We start from the raw sequence: 17,175 nt of genomic DNA on the forward strand, positions 1-17,175 counted from the left end.
GGAGATGTGGCTATTGATCAGTACATGCAGGTAATGTGCAATTATTTGTTTGTTTTGGTTTGATATTTTTATGGATGACCAATTTGGTGCATTTTTCTTTGTTTGTATAAGGTTTTTGGTCTGAGGCTTTCCAGTTTAGGGCGTAGCCGAGAAAAGAAACATCATCAAGTGGCCGAGCAGAAGCCAAATGCGAAGATAGAGGAACAGTTGAGCTTGAAGAATGTAAGGGTTATAGAACTGGAGAGTAAAGTAGCTGATCTTGAGAAAGAGCTAAAATTGATGAAGGAAAATTATGCAAAAGAGGTTGAAGATTTGAAGAAGAAAGAGGCCAAGCTTTCTTCTATGACTTCCCAGGTTGTAGAGGTAACAGCGAGATTGAAGGAAGTTGAGAAAAGTAATATAATAGAAATTTTAGACTCTTTTGTTGAGGGATTTGAAAGGGCTTCCTTGCAATCAAAGTTTTTGTCTCCCGATTGTGATTTTTCTCAAATGGATCCGGGTAAAATTGTCAGAGATGGAGTTATGGTTGAAGATGACGGAGATGCCGAGGAAGAGGATGAGAATAGTTGATCAGTGTGTATGTTTTGTGTGTTAAAACATGTATGTTGGTGATTTGTTTTGCTCCTGTAGTGAGCTTATGACTGTTTATATTCTTAATTTTGGTACTGTTTATGTAAACAGTTTATTTGGCTTTTTGTTATTTGCACATGTTAATTTTGTAGAAAACATATATATTGTTATGATAGGTGAATTTTTTCTAGTTGTGATTGTAGCTTGGAGCCAATTTGTTTTTTAGGCCAAATTGTGTTAATGGTGTAATGCCATTAATTTGATGGAGAAGTATCATCGAAAGGCTGAGTGGGTGGAGTTTATTGAGATGCCGATTTAATAGACATTGATAGTATGTTGTGTAACTGGATTCTGTTTAATGGTCGGCGGTAATTCTGAGTATTGCTCGGCAATCTGTTATTAAGTCTGAGTAGTTTGTTTAAGATCATGGATTTGTTTTGACTGATATTTACCAAAAGGTCGGGTTCAGATTATAATCAGATATTTGATTGAAAGATAGTATCCGAGTGGTTGGATTTTGATTAAGATTAGTTACTTGATGGAATGATTGTATCCGAGAGGTTAGATTCCGAGTGAGATCGGATATTTGTTTAATTTTGAATGATCGGCTTCCGATTCAGATCAGAGGTTTGTTTGAATGATCAGATTCCGATTTAGATCGGATATTGTCTGATTGAATGTTTCCGAATGATCGGTTTTTAGATTAAGATCGGTTATCAGATTGAATAATTGTATCCGAGTGATCGGATTCCGTTAAAGGTCGACAGTCGGAATGACATTGTATCCGAGTGATCGGATTCCGTTTTAAGGTCTGCAGTTTGATTGACTGATTGTGTCCGAGTGATCGGATTCCGTTTTAAAGTCAGCAGTCGGAATGACTGATTGTATCCGAGTGATCAGATTCTGTTAAAGGTCAGATATCAGATTGACTGATAGATTTCGAATGACCTATTTTGGCATATGATCGATGTTGATAGTATCTGAATGGTCGGAATAATAGTATAGGTCGGCATTATATGTTTATAGATAAAGCGGAAATATGAAATGGAGAAAATAATGATTTGATAAAATAAGAAATTTATTTATTGAAGAACCCTTGATTTCAAAGGCCCAGGTAGGCTAGCCTCGTTAAAACCTCTCCAAGCAAAACCCTTGTGGAAAAAATCTTGGTAGTAGGAAAAAGAGTACTTGGCTGTCCCTGGTATTAACTGTAATATAACTTTAAGGAAGATACATTCCATGTGTTAGGGAGATCTTTACCCTATAGGGTTTGTAGTCGGTAGGCTCCATTGCCGATTACTTCTGTGACTCAGTAAAGGCCTTCCCAATTAGCTGCTAGTTTGCCATGTGCTGATGGTTTTCTAGCTTGTTCTGTTTTTTTGAGCACAAGGTCGTGGACTTGGAAAGACCTTGGTTGAAGTCGCTGGTTATATCTTCGAGCTATGTGCTGTTGCATGGCCAAATGTTTGACTGCTGTTGATGATCTTATTTCTTCTGCGAGGTTGAGTTCGGTTTGCCGAGCTGTGTCTTTTATAGTCTGGTCGGCTAGTTCAGTGCGTAGTGAGGATTGGGAGATCTCCATGAGTATCATTGCGTCGGACCCATATACTAGCTAGAAGGGTGTCTCCTTTGTTGTTGAGTGGACAGTGGTGTTGTATCCCCATATGATCTCTGGGATAAGCTCGACCCAGAGGCCTTTTGCTTCATCTAGTTTCTTTCTTAGATCATGTAGTATTACTTTATTTGCAGCTTCAGCTAACCCGTTTGTTTGTGGGTGCTCTACTGATGAAAAGTGTTGTTTGATTTTCAAGTTCTGCAAGAAGGATGTGAATTTTTGATCGGCAAACTGGCGACCATTATCTGTGATAATGTGCCGAGGAATGCCGAATCGACAAATAATATATTTCTAGACAAAGGAAAGCATTTGTTGTGATGTAATCTTGGCTAGAGGTTGTGCCTCTATCCATTTGGAAAAATAATCAATTGCTACAACCAGGAATTTTACCTGACCTGTTGCTGTGGGGAAAAGACCAAGGATATCTATGCCCCGTTGGTTGAACGGCCAACTTACCTCGGAACAGTGTAGGAGTTCGGCCGTGAGATGTGTGATCGGACTGTGTTTCTAGCAGTTGTTACAGCTTTTAACTTTTGCTTGACAATCCTGTCGTATGTCGGCCAATATAATCCAGCTCTGAGGATTTTTGAAGACACACTTCGGGCTCCGAGGTGTGTACCACAGATCCCTTCATGCACATCAGCAAGTGCAAGCTCGCCTTCTGTCTGCAAAGACATTTAAGTAATGGACGAGAGAAGCCTCGTCTATATAGGTGATTATTATAAATTGTAAAAAAGGAGGCTTGCCGGCGGAAAGTGTCGAGTATTTTCGACATCGCCTGGCAAGATCCCTGTCCGGAGATACTCTATTCTCCAATCTGCTTCTTGTGTTACACTTAAGATTTGTGTTATTTCAATGCTTGGCTTGAGCAATGTTGACTGATAAAGTGATGGCCTGTTTGGTTGAGTGTTGGCGAGTTTAGACAGAATGTCAGCTCGGCCATTACTCTCCCTTGGTATGTGCTGCTGGACGATAAGTAAGGAGTCGCAATATACCTTAAGTTCGGTGATGTTTAGGTCGACAGCGAGTCTAAGGCCAGCAATTAGTGCTTCATGCTCACTTTGATTGTTGCTTGCTTTAAATGAAAAATTGAGGTAATGTTTGATGACGTTGCCGTGGTTATCATCGAGAATGATACCTGCTCCACACCCTTGTGGGTTCGAGGACCCATCGACGTATAAGGACCATTCGGTGTAGTCTTCAGTTGTACTTGGTACCGAGAATTCGGCAATAAAGTCAGCCAAGAACTAGGATTTGATGGATGCTCGGCCTTCGTACTTGATATCAAATTCTGATAGCTCCACCGACCATTTAACTAGTCGGCCAGCCAGCTCAGGTTTCTGTAGGACTTGCCGCAAAGGATGATCTGTCCGAACATGGATTTCATGGCTCTGAAAATATAGTCGAAGTCTTCTGGCGGAGAAGACCAGGGCTAGGGCCAGCTTCTCAATGCTCGGATATCGAAGCTTGGCATTTTGTAATGTTTTGCTAGTAAAATAGATCGGAACCTGTTTCTTTTTCCTTTCTGCAACAAGAGCGGAACTTATAGACCAGTTAGTGACAGATAAATATAAGAATAATGGTTCCCCTTGTAGGAGGGGTTTGTAAAATTGATGGTTTTGAAAGAGTTTCTTTGAAGTTGTGAATGCTTGTTCACATTCATCAGTCCATTGGAAAGCTTTTATCTTTTTTAAAGTTTGGAAAAAACATAAAGATTTAGAAGCTAGGCAAGGTAAGAATCTAGAGAGTGCAGCAAGTCTCCCTGTTAACCGCTGGACTTCCTTGATGGTGTGTGGACCTGTCATGTCTAAAATAGCTCGGCATTTTTCTGGATTTGCCTCAATACCTCGGCTAGTGAGTAGGAAGCCGAGAAATTTGCCCCTCTGGACCCCAAATGCACACTTCTCGGGGTTTAACCGCATGTTGTATTTTCTTAGTTGTCCGAAGATTTCTGCGAGGTCATCAAGGTGATTGTTGCCGATCTTTGTCTTGGCGACCATATCGTCAACGTAGATCTCGATGTTTCTGCCGATTTGTTTAGTGAAGACTTTGTCCATTAGACGTTGATATGTCGCACCTGCATTCTTAAGGCCAAATGGCATGACCTTATAACAATAGTTTCTATATTCAGTAATAAAGGCTGTCTTATTTTGATTAGAGGGATGCATTTGGATCTGGTTATAACCAGAATATGCATCCATAAAGCTGAGTTTTTCAAAATCAGATGCATTATCAACTAAGCAATCAATAGAAGGCAAAGGGTAGGAATCTTTGGGACATGCTTTGTTGAGATCGGTGAAATCAACACACATGCGCCATTTAACGTTATGTTTTTTAACCATGACGACATTCGCCAGCCATGTTGTGAATCTGATTTCTTGGATGAAGCCCACGTTGATGATCTTCTTGGTTTCTTCCAGGCAGTGACGGATCCAGAAAATTTTGGTAATTGGGGCAAGATTTATATAACATGATAATAATTTTTATAATAAAAATAATATGTGTATATAAAAAATTAAATATTAAATTATCTATTAACCACTATATATCTACGTATAAATACATGTATTGTTTAACTTATTTTCAATGTGTATTTTATATTTTAATATATATTTTATACAGATAATTATTTTTTATGTACATATAGCATGATTATTGTTATGACTATATTTTGTTATTGTAAAATATGATTACCCTTCAAAATATCTAATATACAAATTAAAACACTAAAATAGTAATTTAAATAATAATATATAATTTAAAATTCTATTCTTTTAGGTTTTATATTTTTAAAAAGTTAAGTAATTTTTCTCTTAACACTACCATCAAAATTTCTCTCTTTCCATATATATTACTAAACAACTATATAAAAATTCACTTCCCAACACAATTAGAAGTCGATTCTTATTGATATTCATAGTTAAAAAAGTTCTTTTAATTAATATAGTTGCTACACAAAAATTAAAGCTAATTTGAAGAGAAGATAAATAATATTCTTTTGAGTTGATTTTTAAAAAAGAACACTAATTTCGTTTAAATGAGAATTGATCATTCTAAATTTCTAATGAATATCTAATATAAAATTTTTAAATTGACGATTAAGTACCAAAAGTTGAATAAAAAATTATCGTGGCGTCAAATTTAATAATCTACTAGGGGCAAATAAATATTATTATCATATACTACTAAAAAAATTTCAAATTGTAGTGGGGGCACTTGCCCCCACACCAATGCACTTGGATCCGTCCCTGCTTCCAGGGAGGCTTGTTTTCGGTCATGGCCGAGATTCTTCTTTTTCTGTGTTACTGGTCGGACAGATGGGTCTAATGCCAACTTGTGCGATATGATAGATGGATCAATGCCTGGCATATCAGCTGGAGTCCAAGCGAACAGGTCGGCATTTTGCTGTAAGAATACTCGAAATGAGGATTTTTCTTCTGAGGATAATGTTGAACCGATGTATGTGAATTTGTCCGTGCTTTCTGTGAAATAGATTTTATGCAGGTCTTCTGTTGGGGTTGGCCTTTCCAGTGTTCCCGCTCTGGGATCAAGGTCGGCCAGCATTTGTTGGTCGTTCATGTTGCCGATGTTGTGAACATGGGCTTTTGTGTTTCGGTTAGGTCTTTTGAGACTATTGTTGTATCACTCCCTAGCTTCTCGGGCATCACTGTGAATGGTTGCAATTGTGTTATCCTGCAAAGGGAACTTAACACAAAGATGAATTGTAGATACTATAGCGCCGAACCTATTTAAGAAAGGTCGGCCAAGTATTAAATTGTAAGGACTGAAGCAATCAACAACTAAGTATTGAATGTCTGAAGTTTTTGACGAGGGAAACTCACCGAGTGTGGCTTGTAACCACACAGAGCCCATAACCGGGACTCGCTCACCTGAGAAACCTACCAGGTCTCCAGTAAAAGGTTGGAGGATGTTGCTGCTCAATTTCATCTTCTGGAATGTGGAGTAAAATAGGACATCGACACTGCTCCTAGGGTCCAGCAACACCTTTTTTACTAGGAGATCTCCGAGTTGCAGGGAGATTACGACCGGGTCATCGAGATTTGCTGTACTGTTGTTATGATCGGCTGTCTGGAATGTTATCTGCGGGGAGTGTGGTAGTGTCTGCTGTTGAATTTGATCGGCATTGATGGAAAGCATAGCTCAGTAAGATCTTTTTCTTGCCGAGCTTGTGCCTCCTCCACCTGCAAAACTTCCAGAAATACAGTTAATTATATGTGTTGGTTGTTTGGGATGGTTGTTGTTCGGTCGATTTTTATCTCGGCCATGTTGTGTGGCCAAGCTTTGGTCTCCAGAGGGGGGTGCTCGCCGCTGTATGTGGCCGCCAATGTATTTGTCCAGGTGACCTTGCCGAGCTAGTCGCTCCAGTAGGTCTTTGGCGATAACACAGTCGTTGGTAGTGTGTCCGTGCTTCTGGTGGAAAGAGCAGTATTTTGATCGGTTTGCGCCTTTTGAATCTGGGTAACTGCCGGCTATTCTTGGTGGCTGGATTAATTTTGAATTCAAGATTTCCTTGATGATATCATCGCGCTTAGTGTTGAATTGAGTGTAGGACTCATATCGCGAAGTCAGTTTGAAGTTCTTCTTTTTGTCTCGAGTTCTGTCGTCATCTTTGTAATGAGACTTTTCTGTTTTTCGAGCTTGCCAGTGTTCCTCGATGTGGATCTAACCTTTTGCCTTTTCGTGGAACTCGGCCATAGTCTTAGGTTTGGCTACAGCAATAGTTTCCTGGAATTTTTTTGGTCGCAATCCACTTTTTATGGCGTGTAGTTCCACTTCAGGGTGGAGGTTGGGTATACTTATGGCTATATTTGTGAAGCGCGTCATGTAGTCCTTGAGGCTTTCGTGCTGGCCTTGCTTGATTGTGTTCAGGTAATCGGAGTCATGTAGGTAGATGGCCGATCCAGCAAAGTGCTCCTCAAAGAGCTTTGATATGTCTTGAAATCGAGAAATAGAACCTGCAGGTAAAGAACAAAACCAATCAAGTGTAAGACCATCTAAGTAAGATGGAAAGCAACGAAATAAAACTTTATCATATGCACCGTTTACTATCATATGGAGGTGAACTTCTTGATGTATTTCTTCGGATCACCTAACCCATCATAGGGTGTTAGGGTGGTCGGCAGAGTAAACCTCCGGGGTAGCACGAAGTTCATCACCTTGGCCATGAATGATCCAGGGGAGCTTTCCTGATCGTCATTCTCATTGTCTTGCCGAGCTTCCTCATCATGCTCGGGTTGCTTCTCTTCCTGCCGAGCAGTGTCTGAGACGTGTGTTGGCCCTGACTGTTGCTCGGCTTTTTCTGTTCGTTCTTGCCGATCATTGTTGTTTTCGATTCGAGTGTTATTCAAGTTGGCAATTTGCTGTGCCATTCTTTGGTTCTCCTCAGTCATGCGCTGGTTGGCTTGCTGTAACTCGGTCACCATCTGAAGGAGTTCGGATGGTGTTCATACTCTGGGTCGAGCTACCCGACTTGGGATGATTGGCGACAAAGTGACCGACCTCTTCAGGTCAGGCTACCCGACCTCTTCTCAAAGAGGTCGGTCAAATCAATAGGAGAGCCCAATAAAGGGCCCAAATAGAGGAACACGACCCAAATCCACAGGCCGTCCGAGCCTATAGAGATAAGGGCGGTTCCCTTGAAGATAAGCTGACCTCAACTCAAAAGATAAAGATAAGATAAGATAACTAACTTATCTTATCTAAAAAGGTCACTATCACACCATTATAAATACACTGGAGCACCCAGGTATAACTCATACTCTGATTCTACTAAAAACCTGCTTAATACCCGTGCTAACTTAAGCATCGGAGTCTCTTGCAGGTACCCCCACCCTCCGGTGACCAAGGATCAGCAGTGCAGCAAGTCCAACAAGTCGGACACAACAGCTCTGGCCGCCACCAGCCAGCCGGACACGCCATCTCCAGTACAGAAGATCTCATCCGAGATCGACCTCCAGTTTCGGGTAACCCTCGGAACATTGGCGTCGTTGCCGGGGAACCTGGAAGTCATCCTAACACCATGGCGGACAGTCATGACAACGACCACGATTCAGATCTGGAAAATAGAACACCGCACAAGAACGCGGACACTATGCTAAAGGACACTCCGGAATCCAATGGGGACAAAAACTCATCAAATCCGGGGTAATAGAAGCACTTCAAGACCGCTTAAAGCAACTTGAAAAAGAAACCCAACAACAACGAGAGGTCAGGAAGGATCTACAAAGAGAGGTACGGCGGCGTCGAGAATTGGAAGATAAACTACTGCAATTAGAAGCCGATCTCAAATCAAAAGCTCCTCGGACCACTCCTGAGGAAAATTCACGCAAAGAACAAGATCCATTCACCAGGGAAATCATGAAAACCAAAATTCTAAAAGACTTCAAACTCCCGGATATGATTTTGTATGATGGCACCACAGATCCCAACCATCATCTCAGCAATTTCAGAAGCAGAATGTACCTCACCGACGCCTTAGATGCCATTCGCTGCAAAGCTTTTCCAACAACTCTCACGAAGACAGCAATTAGATGGTTCGACAACCTACTTTCAAAGTCCATTTCAAACTTTGATGACCTGGCCAAAAAATTCCTAGCCAGATTCTCCATCCAGAAAGATAAGGCCAAGCACGCCCCCAGTTTACTGGGGATCAAGCAAGGAGATCGGGAGAGCCTCCGCAACTACATGGAAAGATTCAACAAAACATGCATGGACATACAAAGCTTACCAACAGAGGCCGCCATCATGGGACTCATCAATGGCCTACAAGAGGGACCTTTTAGCCAATCTATATCAAAGAAGTACCCTACCTCCTTAGACGAAGTACACGAGCGAGCAGAAAAATATATCAACATGGAAGAAAACGCTCGGTTGGGAGAAACCTCAAAATCCGGGACCCCCTACCGAGATAAAGACAAGGAATCCAAAAGAAAAGAAGATCGACAAGGGGAGAAAATAAAAAATACCATAATTACACCCCTCTCAGGGCATCCCTGGTCGACGTATATAAAGAAGTCTGCCATACAGAGAAAATCCCCCCAGCGCGGCCACTCAAAGGCAAAAGGGGAGGAGGAAACCGGAAGGAATACTGTGAATACCATCGAGTCTGAGGGCACTCCACCAACGAGTGCTTCGACTTAAAAAATATCATAGAAAAGTTGGTAAGAGAAGGAAAATTAGATCGATTTCTGGCCACCCGAGATGATGACCAAAGAAAGAGACGAAGGGACGAAGATACCGGACGAACTGAACGATCACCGTAGACACCAGAGAGACACGTCTACATGATACAAGGCGGATTCACAGGAGGTGGGATCTCCAAATTATCTCGCAAAAGATATCTCAAAGAAGTATATCATGTCGAGGGAAAGGAGGAAGCACCCGACATCCCTGCGATAACATTCACTAAAGAGGACGCATCCGGCATCATCCGGGGACACGATGATCCCATGGTCGTCACTATCATACTGGCAAATGCTAATCTACATCGCACATTAATAGACCAAGGGGGCTCCACCGACATCTTATTCAAAACCGCCTTCGACAAGCTCGGCTTGGAAGAAAGGGAGCTTAAGGCATACCCAAACAGCTTGTTCGGACTGGGAGATACCTCAGTACAACCACTGGGATACGTATCACTACACACAACCTTCGGAAAAGGGAACCAATCCAAGACACTCAAGATAGACTACATTGTGGTCGACATGAGTTCAGCCTACAATTCCCTAATAGGTCGGGCCACATTAAATCAACTTGGCGCAATAGTCTCGACCCCGCATCTATGCATGAAATTCCCAACTACAGAAGGGATAGCTACAATAAAAGCAGATCAAAAGATGGCGCGCCGCTGTTATAACGAAATTCTAAACCTCAGAGGCAGAGGAGAAGAGTTTCATACAATTGAGCTTGGCGGAGTTCAGCGACGAGAAGAACTCCGTCCGCAGCCAGAAGGCGAGATAGAGAAGGTTCAGATTGGAGACACCTCGGACAAAACAACTAATATCGGAACGATCCTAAGAGGAGACTCAAAAGAATTACTGATACAATTCTTACGCGATAATGTCGATCTCTTCACATGGAAAGCCGCAGACATGCCAGGCATAGACCCCAAGCTAATGTGTCACAAGTTGGCGGTCTATCCAGGATCTCGGCCGGTACAGCAGAGACGAAGAAAACTTGGACCAGAACGATCCCAAGCTGTAGAAGAACAGGTACAGGCACTACTGGAGGCAGGATTCATAAGAGAAGTTAAGTATCCGCTATGGCTAGCCAATGTCGTCTTGGTGAAAAAATCAAATGGGAAGTGGCGAATGTGTACCGATTACACCGATCTCAACAAAGCCTGCCCAAAAGATCCCTACCCACTTCCAAGTATCGACGCTCTGGTAGATGCTTCTTCCGGATATAGATACCTCTCGTTTATGGACACATACTCGGGATACAACCAAATCCCCATGTATCCACCAGATCAAGAAAAGACCTCGTTTTTAATGCCGAAAGCAAATTACTGCTACATCGTGATGCCCTTTGGTCTCAAGAACGTAGGAGCTACTTATCAAAGGCTGATGAATAAAGTCTTCTCAGACCACATCGGAAAAATCATGGAAGTCTATGTGGACGACATGTTGATAAAGACACAAAACGAAGAGACATTATTGTCCGACCTAACTCAAGTGTTCGACACTATAAGGAAGCACGACATGCGACTCAATCCTGCAAAATGCACCTTTGCGGTAGAAGCAGGCAAATTCCTAGGTTTCATGCTCACACAAAGAGGAATTGAAGCAAACCCGGATAAAAGCCCCACCTGCATCAAAGAAGTGCAGTAACTCAACGGGAGATTGGCCGCCCTATCCAGATTTTTAGCAGGGGCAGCGATAAGATCTCTCCCCTTCTATGCTACTTTAAGGAAGGGAAAGCAGTTCGAATGGATGACAGAATGTGAACAAGCCTTCCAAGACTTCAAGGAGTTCTTAGGACGGCCGCCTATCTTATCTCGACCACGAGAAGGAGAACCGCTCATATTATATCTCGCAGTAGGAAGCCGGGCAATAGCCTCAGCACTAGTCAGAGAAGACGAAAGTGGGCAACAACCCGTCTACTTCATTAGCAAAGTGCTATAGGGATCCGAGCTGAACTACCAGAAAATAGAAAAGTTTGCCTATACTCTCATACTAACATCTCGACGACTTCGCCCGTACTTCCAGGCTCACACCATTAAGGTTCGAACCAACCAGCCCATAAAAGGAATATTGCAGAAAATAGATTTAGCAGGCAGAATTTTACAATGGGTAGTCGAGCTATCAGAATTCGACCTCCAATATGAAGCTCGGACGGCCATTAAATCACAGTATCTGGCCGACTTTATCGCAGAATTCACAGATGCCCTGGAAATTCCCAAAGAATGGAATCTCTATGTGGACGGTTCTTCAAATAAGACTGGAAGCGGCGCAGGTGTGATAATAGAAAGCAACCAAGGAACCCAAGTTGAGCTCTCCCTTAAGTTCAGGTTCCCGGCTTCAAACAACCAGGCAGAATATGAAGCGTTATTAGCTGGTTTGAAGCTGGCTAAAGAGGTTGGAGCTCAAAAACTCAACATCTACAGTGATTCACAAGTAGTCACCTCACAGATAACGGGGAGCTACCAAGCCAAAGATCCCACCATGAAAAAATATTTGGATAAAACCAAAGAATAGCTCGGACTCCTCGGGGAATATAAGATCTGCCACATACCCCACGAGCAAAACGTCCGAGCCGACACACTCTCAAAACTAGCCAGCACCAAACCAGGGGGCAACAATAGAAGCCTCATCCAAGAAATGCTACAGAACCCTTCAATCTCGGAAGAGAAAAAAGTCCTAGCCATAATAAGTCAGGACCAAGGATGGATGACCCCCATAATTAACTACCTCAAAACAGAAACACTCCCCACAGAAGAAAAGGAGGCAAAGAGATTAAAAAGGGAGGCACAGTACTGCACTATTATAAACAACATCCTGTACAAAAGAGGGATCTCAATACCACTGCTAAAATGTGTGCCGACCAACAACATAAAGGAAGTGCTAGAAGAAGTACACGCGGCATGTGCGGCAACCATCTCGGAGCACGAGCTCTTGCCAAAAAAGTACTCCGAGCGGGATTTTATTGGCCAACCTTACAAAAAGAAGCTATAGATTTTGTAAAGACATGTCCACCATGTCAGAAACATGCCAACTTCCACATTGCCCCGCCAGAAGAGCTCATCAGTGTAACATCACCCTGGCCATTTGCAAAATGGGGACTTGATCTTCTCGGACCCTTTCCCCAGAGATCAGGACAAGTAAAATTCCTCATAGTCGAAGTAGACTATTTTACAAAATGGATCGAGGCAGAGCCCCTAGCCAATGCCACCGCTCAAAGAAGCCGGAAATTCCTATACAGGAACATTGTCACGAGGTTCGGGGTTCCATACTCCATCACCACAGACAATGGCACTCAATTCACAGATGCAGGCTTCAGGAGACTAGTTGCCGACTTGAATATAAAACATCAGTTCACCTCCGTCGAACACCCTCAAGCCAATGGACAGGCCAAAGCTGCCAACAAAGTCATATTGGCTGGATTGAAATGGAGACTACAAGATGCAAAGGGAGCTTGGGCCGAAGAACTTCCACAAGTTCTATGGGCATATCGAACAACGCCACACTCCACGACAAACGAATCACCCTTTCGACTAGCATATGGAGTGGAGGCAATGATCCCAGTAGAGATCGAGGAAGGGTCATCCAGAGTAGTCCACTACAATGAAGAGGCCAACTCTCAACTTCAGAGGGAAGAACTCGACTTACTACCTGAAATCCAGGAAAGAGCTCGGATCAGGGAAGAAGCACTAAAACGTCGAATGGCTTCCAGATATAATCAAAGGGTAGTGCCGAGAAGTTTCACGGAGAACGATCTCATCCTAATCCGAAATGATATTGGAACAACTCGACCAGGAGAAGGAAAGTTGGCAGCAAACTGAAAAGGACCCTACCGAGTTGTAAAAGTACTTGGGAAGGGTTACTACAGACTGTCCGAACTCGATGGACGAGAGCTTCCCAGATCATGGCACGCCTGCAACCTAAGAAGGTACTACAGCTAGAAAAAGTAAAAGATCTCACTATTGGATGCACTCTTTTTCCTGAAAAGATTTTTTAATGAGGCACCAAATTGAGACTCAAACACTATTCGACATAAAGGGATGAAAAATTCCCACATGTATATATTTGCACTTTCCTTTGAATAAAATATATTTTAGATATTCTACAATTTTTCAAGACGCATTAATCTGAAGCATTCATCGTCCGATTATAAAGCAACAGATCGGCAGAAAGTAAATAACAATTTCACTGCACGATCACGATAAAGACAATCGTCCGATAAAGGTGAAAACGCGATTCACCCAAAAGACGATCTAAAGATAGCAACCACCTTCTACAAATCGGCAAAGATGAACACAGAATAATGTAAGAAGTTATCGAAAGTGATCCGAAAAAGAACCTGACGAGGTCTTATGGATTGCTAAATAATAACTTAAAGACTGGCCGACATTAAGAAGTCGGACCAAGTCAACCCAAGTTATAAGTAAACCCTGGAAAGAGGTATGGCCAACCCTATTAAAGAGGATTACTTTAACTTAGAAGGGCCCGGCATGACAAAGTCAGCCCAAAATAAAAAGTTATAAAAGCAGTCCCTGAAAGAGACCTGACAAAGGTCCAAAAAAGAGGACTACAAAAATAACTTAGAAAGAGATCGACCTAAAGAAGTCGACCTCCTACAAACAAGTTATAGAAGTAATCCCTGAAAGAGACCTGACAAAGGTCCAAGAAAGAGGATTACAAAAATGACTTAGAAGAGATCGACCTAAAGAAGTCGACCTCCTACAAACAAGTTATAGAAGTAATCCCTGAAAGAGACCTGACAAAGGTCCAAGAAAGAGGATTACAAAAAATAACTTAGAAAAGATCGACCTAACGAAGTCGGCCTCCTACAAAAACCAAGTTATAAAAGTAATCCATGAAAGAGACCAGACAATGGTCCAAAAAAGAGGATTACAGAAATAACTGGAAAGAGGACCAACGCAAAGAAATCGGTTATGAAGTACTAAAAATACAAGCAAGAGCGAGAAAACCGAAAAAGTAAGTTGGACCCACAACCTCAAAGGATCCAAGCTATAAAGTACCAAGCAATCCAAAGAGGTCAAGCCGCAAAATTCCAACACCCTCAGAAAACAGAAGAGATACCAAGTCAGGCGCAAAAAAGCATGATAAATCTACAAAGTTATAAAGCTTCAGAGGCCACCAAAATTTACCTAAAAAGGCTAGCAAGCTACTTTTGTTTTTCAAAGTAAAAGTTGCTATGCAAGCAACTAAAAAATGTCAGCAATTAACAAAACAAAGTTTAAAAGCCCACAAGCTGGGCCAACTGCATAAATATCCAGAAAGAGATCAGCAAACATCAGGAGCCTTTTTGGTAGCATCAGGACAAGGAGAAGGAGGGCGAGTTTGAATAGGCACAGCATCTACAGTCTCATCCTCCCAGTTCAGAATCTGGCAATTCGGATCAGACACAACCGGAGGAACAGAGGAGGTCGACACCTTGGCAGAGGACACAGGGGGAGGATCAACATCATCATCACCCTCGTCATCAGGGACAATCTTGCCATCCCTGACAACATTATCCAGGCTGAAGAGAGCAAGGTCGGCCTCGGGAGCAATGACCCGAACTTGCTCCTTCAGGTTCTCGTAAGCAGCAGTCACGCTGCGAACGAGATGACCTTGAAGCTCAGAATAATCTTCCCGGGCACTCTCCAGCTCCCCCCTCAGGCGCATCACCTCTCGATAAGACGTAACGTAACTATCCTTATGCATCATAGCCGTATCCTCGGCCAGCCTCATAGAAGCCGCCAGGGAAAGGGAACTCGCCTTCTCAGTCTCCAAATCCTTCTTCAACTTGGTAACCTTTACCTCAAGCTCCTCCTTAAGGCCCTTCATCCGATCGAACTCTTGCTTGCCTCCTCCATAAATTCTTTGGTGGCATGGAGAGGAAGATTCTGGGCAGTTCGGTACAGAGCAGCTCCCATATACGCCATCTTAATGCTGTTTTGGGTCATAAATTCTAGATGGCGAAGGATGGACACATCATCCATGGGAAGGGCACCATAGGGGCCAATTTGCTGATCCACGAATTCAATTGCATTAAAGTCGGGAGCATCAAGGTTAAAAGGCTCGGCTGTTTTCTGTTTCTTATTAGGAGGAACGCCAGAAGGAGCGACAGAGGTCAGGGGAGGATCAGCCAGACGAACTCGGGGAGTGGGGATCACCTTCCTCGCCCCAGGAGAACTCGGCATGGACGGCCTCACGCGTACTTGGGAAGACCCCTCCCAAGCCGCTTTGGTCGAGATGTTTTTGGCAGCAGTCGCCCTCTGTGCTTTTTTAAAAGCCTTCATAGACTCATTATTCTTCATTGCCTCTGCAAATAAAATACAACAGTAAGAAATTAAGCTGCAAGTCGGAAAGGCACTTACAAGCAATATAAACAGATAATAAAGGGAACGCAAAATACCCAGCTCAGTTTGAATAAGAGAGGGATTAGTTAAAAATTTCTTTGTATCAAGATAGTGAGGTTGACCCCAGTGTTCTTCCAAGACAGTCACAAAAGCCCGCTCAGCCTCATCCAACATATCCCACGTGTATCTGGACACTCTCACATCTTTTTGCCATTCCAAGGGAAAGGTGGGCTCATCATTTTCATCCAGAAAAAAAGGCCGAGCTCCTTCAACAGCTCGGACCTTGAAAAAGTAGTTTTTAAAATCACGAAATGATTCGTCAAACATGGAAAAGACCTTCTTTCCCTGGGAAGATCGAAAGGAGACCCAAGCCGCCTTCTTTTTTACCACTCCAGGCTTCGTCAAGATAAACAGATAGAAGAAGAGAGATTGCGAGGCGGGAATACCAAAACCATGACACAACAATTGAAAATTTTTTATGAAACCCCAGGAATTAGGGTGAAGTTGAGAGGGAGTAACATTACAGGACCATAATAGGTCGGTCTCAAAATCCATAAAAGGAAGGGTGATACCCAGCTGACTAAATAACAAGTCATAAGCATAGAAAAAAGGGTGATCTCTAACAACCCGAGTAGAGAAACAAACTCTCTCTTCAGAAGAGAGAGGGACAAGTTCATAATTCTTCTCATCACCAGGGTTACTACAGACCCTATGAAACTGCCTAAGCTGCGCGTAAAACTCGGAATCAACCAAAGAGACACACATAAGAACCATTGAGTCCACCCAATCGGTCATGCCCTCGGGAACCTGGGAAGACATTTCTACAACGTTATTGCGAGAAGACATGAGGCCAACTAAATCCTACAATAAGAAAAGAAGATTGGATTACTAAAAAACATCTCGGACGAGGGGCAAAACAACTCGACAGGCGAACAAACAGAAAAGAAAAACCCCAAGACTCAAACCAAAGTCCTGGGGAATCCTTTGGAGGCAGAGCAAGGTTTCAGAAAAAAGCTACAGCTTACGTCCCGACATTTCTCAAACAAGAAAAGAAGACCCCAAATAGCAAACATCTCAAAAAGAAAAAACACAAAGTCATCACTATCCTCCTACAGTCTATCAGTAAGGAGCATCACCAACATCAAACATGCCAAAGCAGAAATCGTCAAAGACGCAACCTTTTTCTCAGAAATCAAACAAAATCATCACTACAAAGCTTCAAAATCAAAAGCACAAACAGAAACGGTGATAAACGTGCAAACATCAAATAAAGAGGAAAGACGAAAAGGTTCATGCAAAAGACAAAGAAACTCCCAGAACACACATTACAACAGCAATCTGGCACAACAAAAGCAGAAAGATCCAAACTTTCTCCAAGCAAAATTAAAACTTCCTCAAAACCAGACATATAAAGAAACAGAGGAAGAAAAATCGAAAGAATAGA

General features: G+C 42.5%; 1 protein-coding gene across 1 annotated transcript; it reads right to left on the bottom strand.

Moving 5' to 3' along the window:
• Positions 1 to 5,827: 5,827 nt before the first annotated feature.
• Positions 5,828 to 6,343, bottom strand: LOC140180548 (uncharacterized). The gene has a single exon (XM_072221771.1). It carries the CDS (start codon positions 6,341 to 6,343, stop codon positions 5,828 to 5,830), a length of 516 nt encoding a protein of 171 aa, XP_072077872.1.
• Between the last annotated feature and the right edge of the window lie 10,832 nt (positions 6,344 to 17,175).

This window comes from Arachis hypogaea, chromosome 17 (genome assembly GCF_003086295.3).
Source record: "Arachis hypogaea cultivar Tifrunner chromosome 17, arahy.Tifrunner.gnm2.J5K5, whole genome shotgun sequence".
In the NCBI taxonomy this organism is placed as follows: domain Eukaryota; kingdom Viridiplantae; phylum Streptophyta; class Magnoliopsida; order Fabales; family Fabaceae; genus Arachis; species Arachis hypogaea.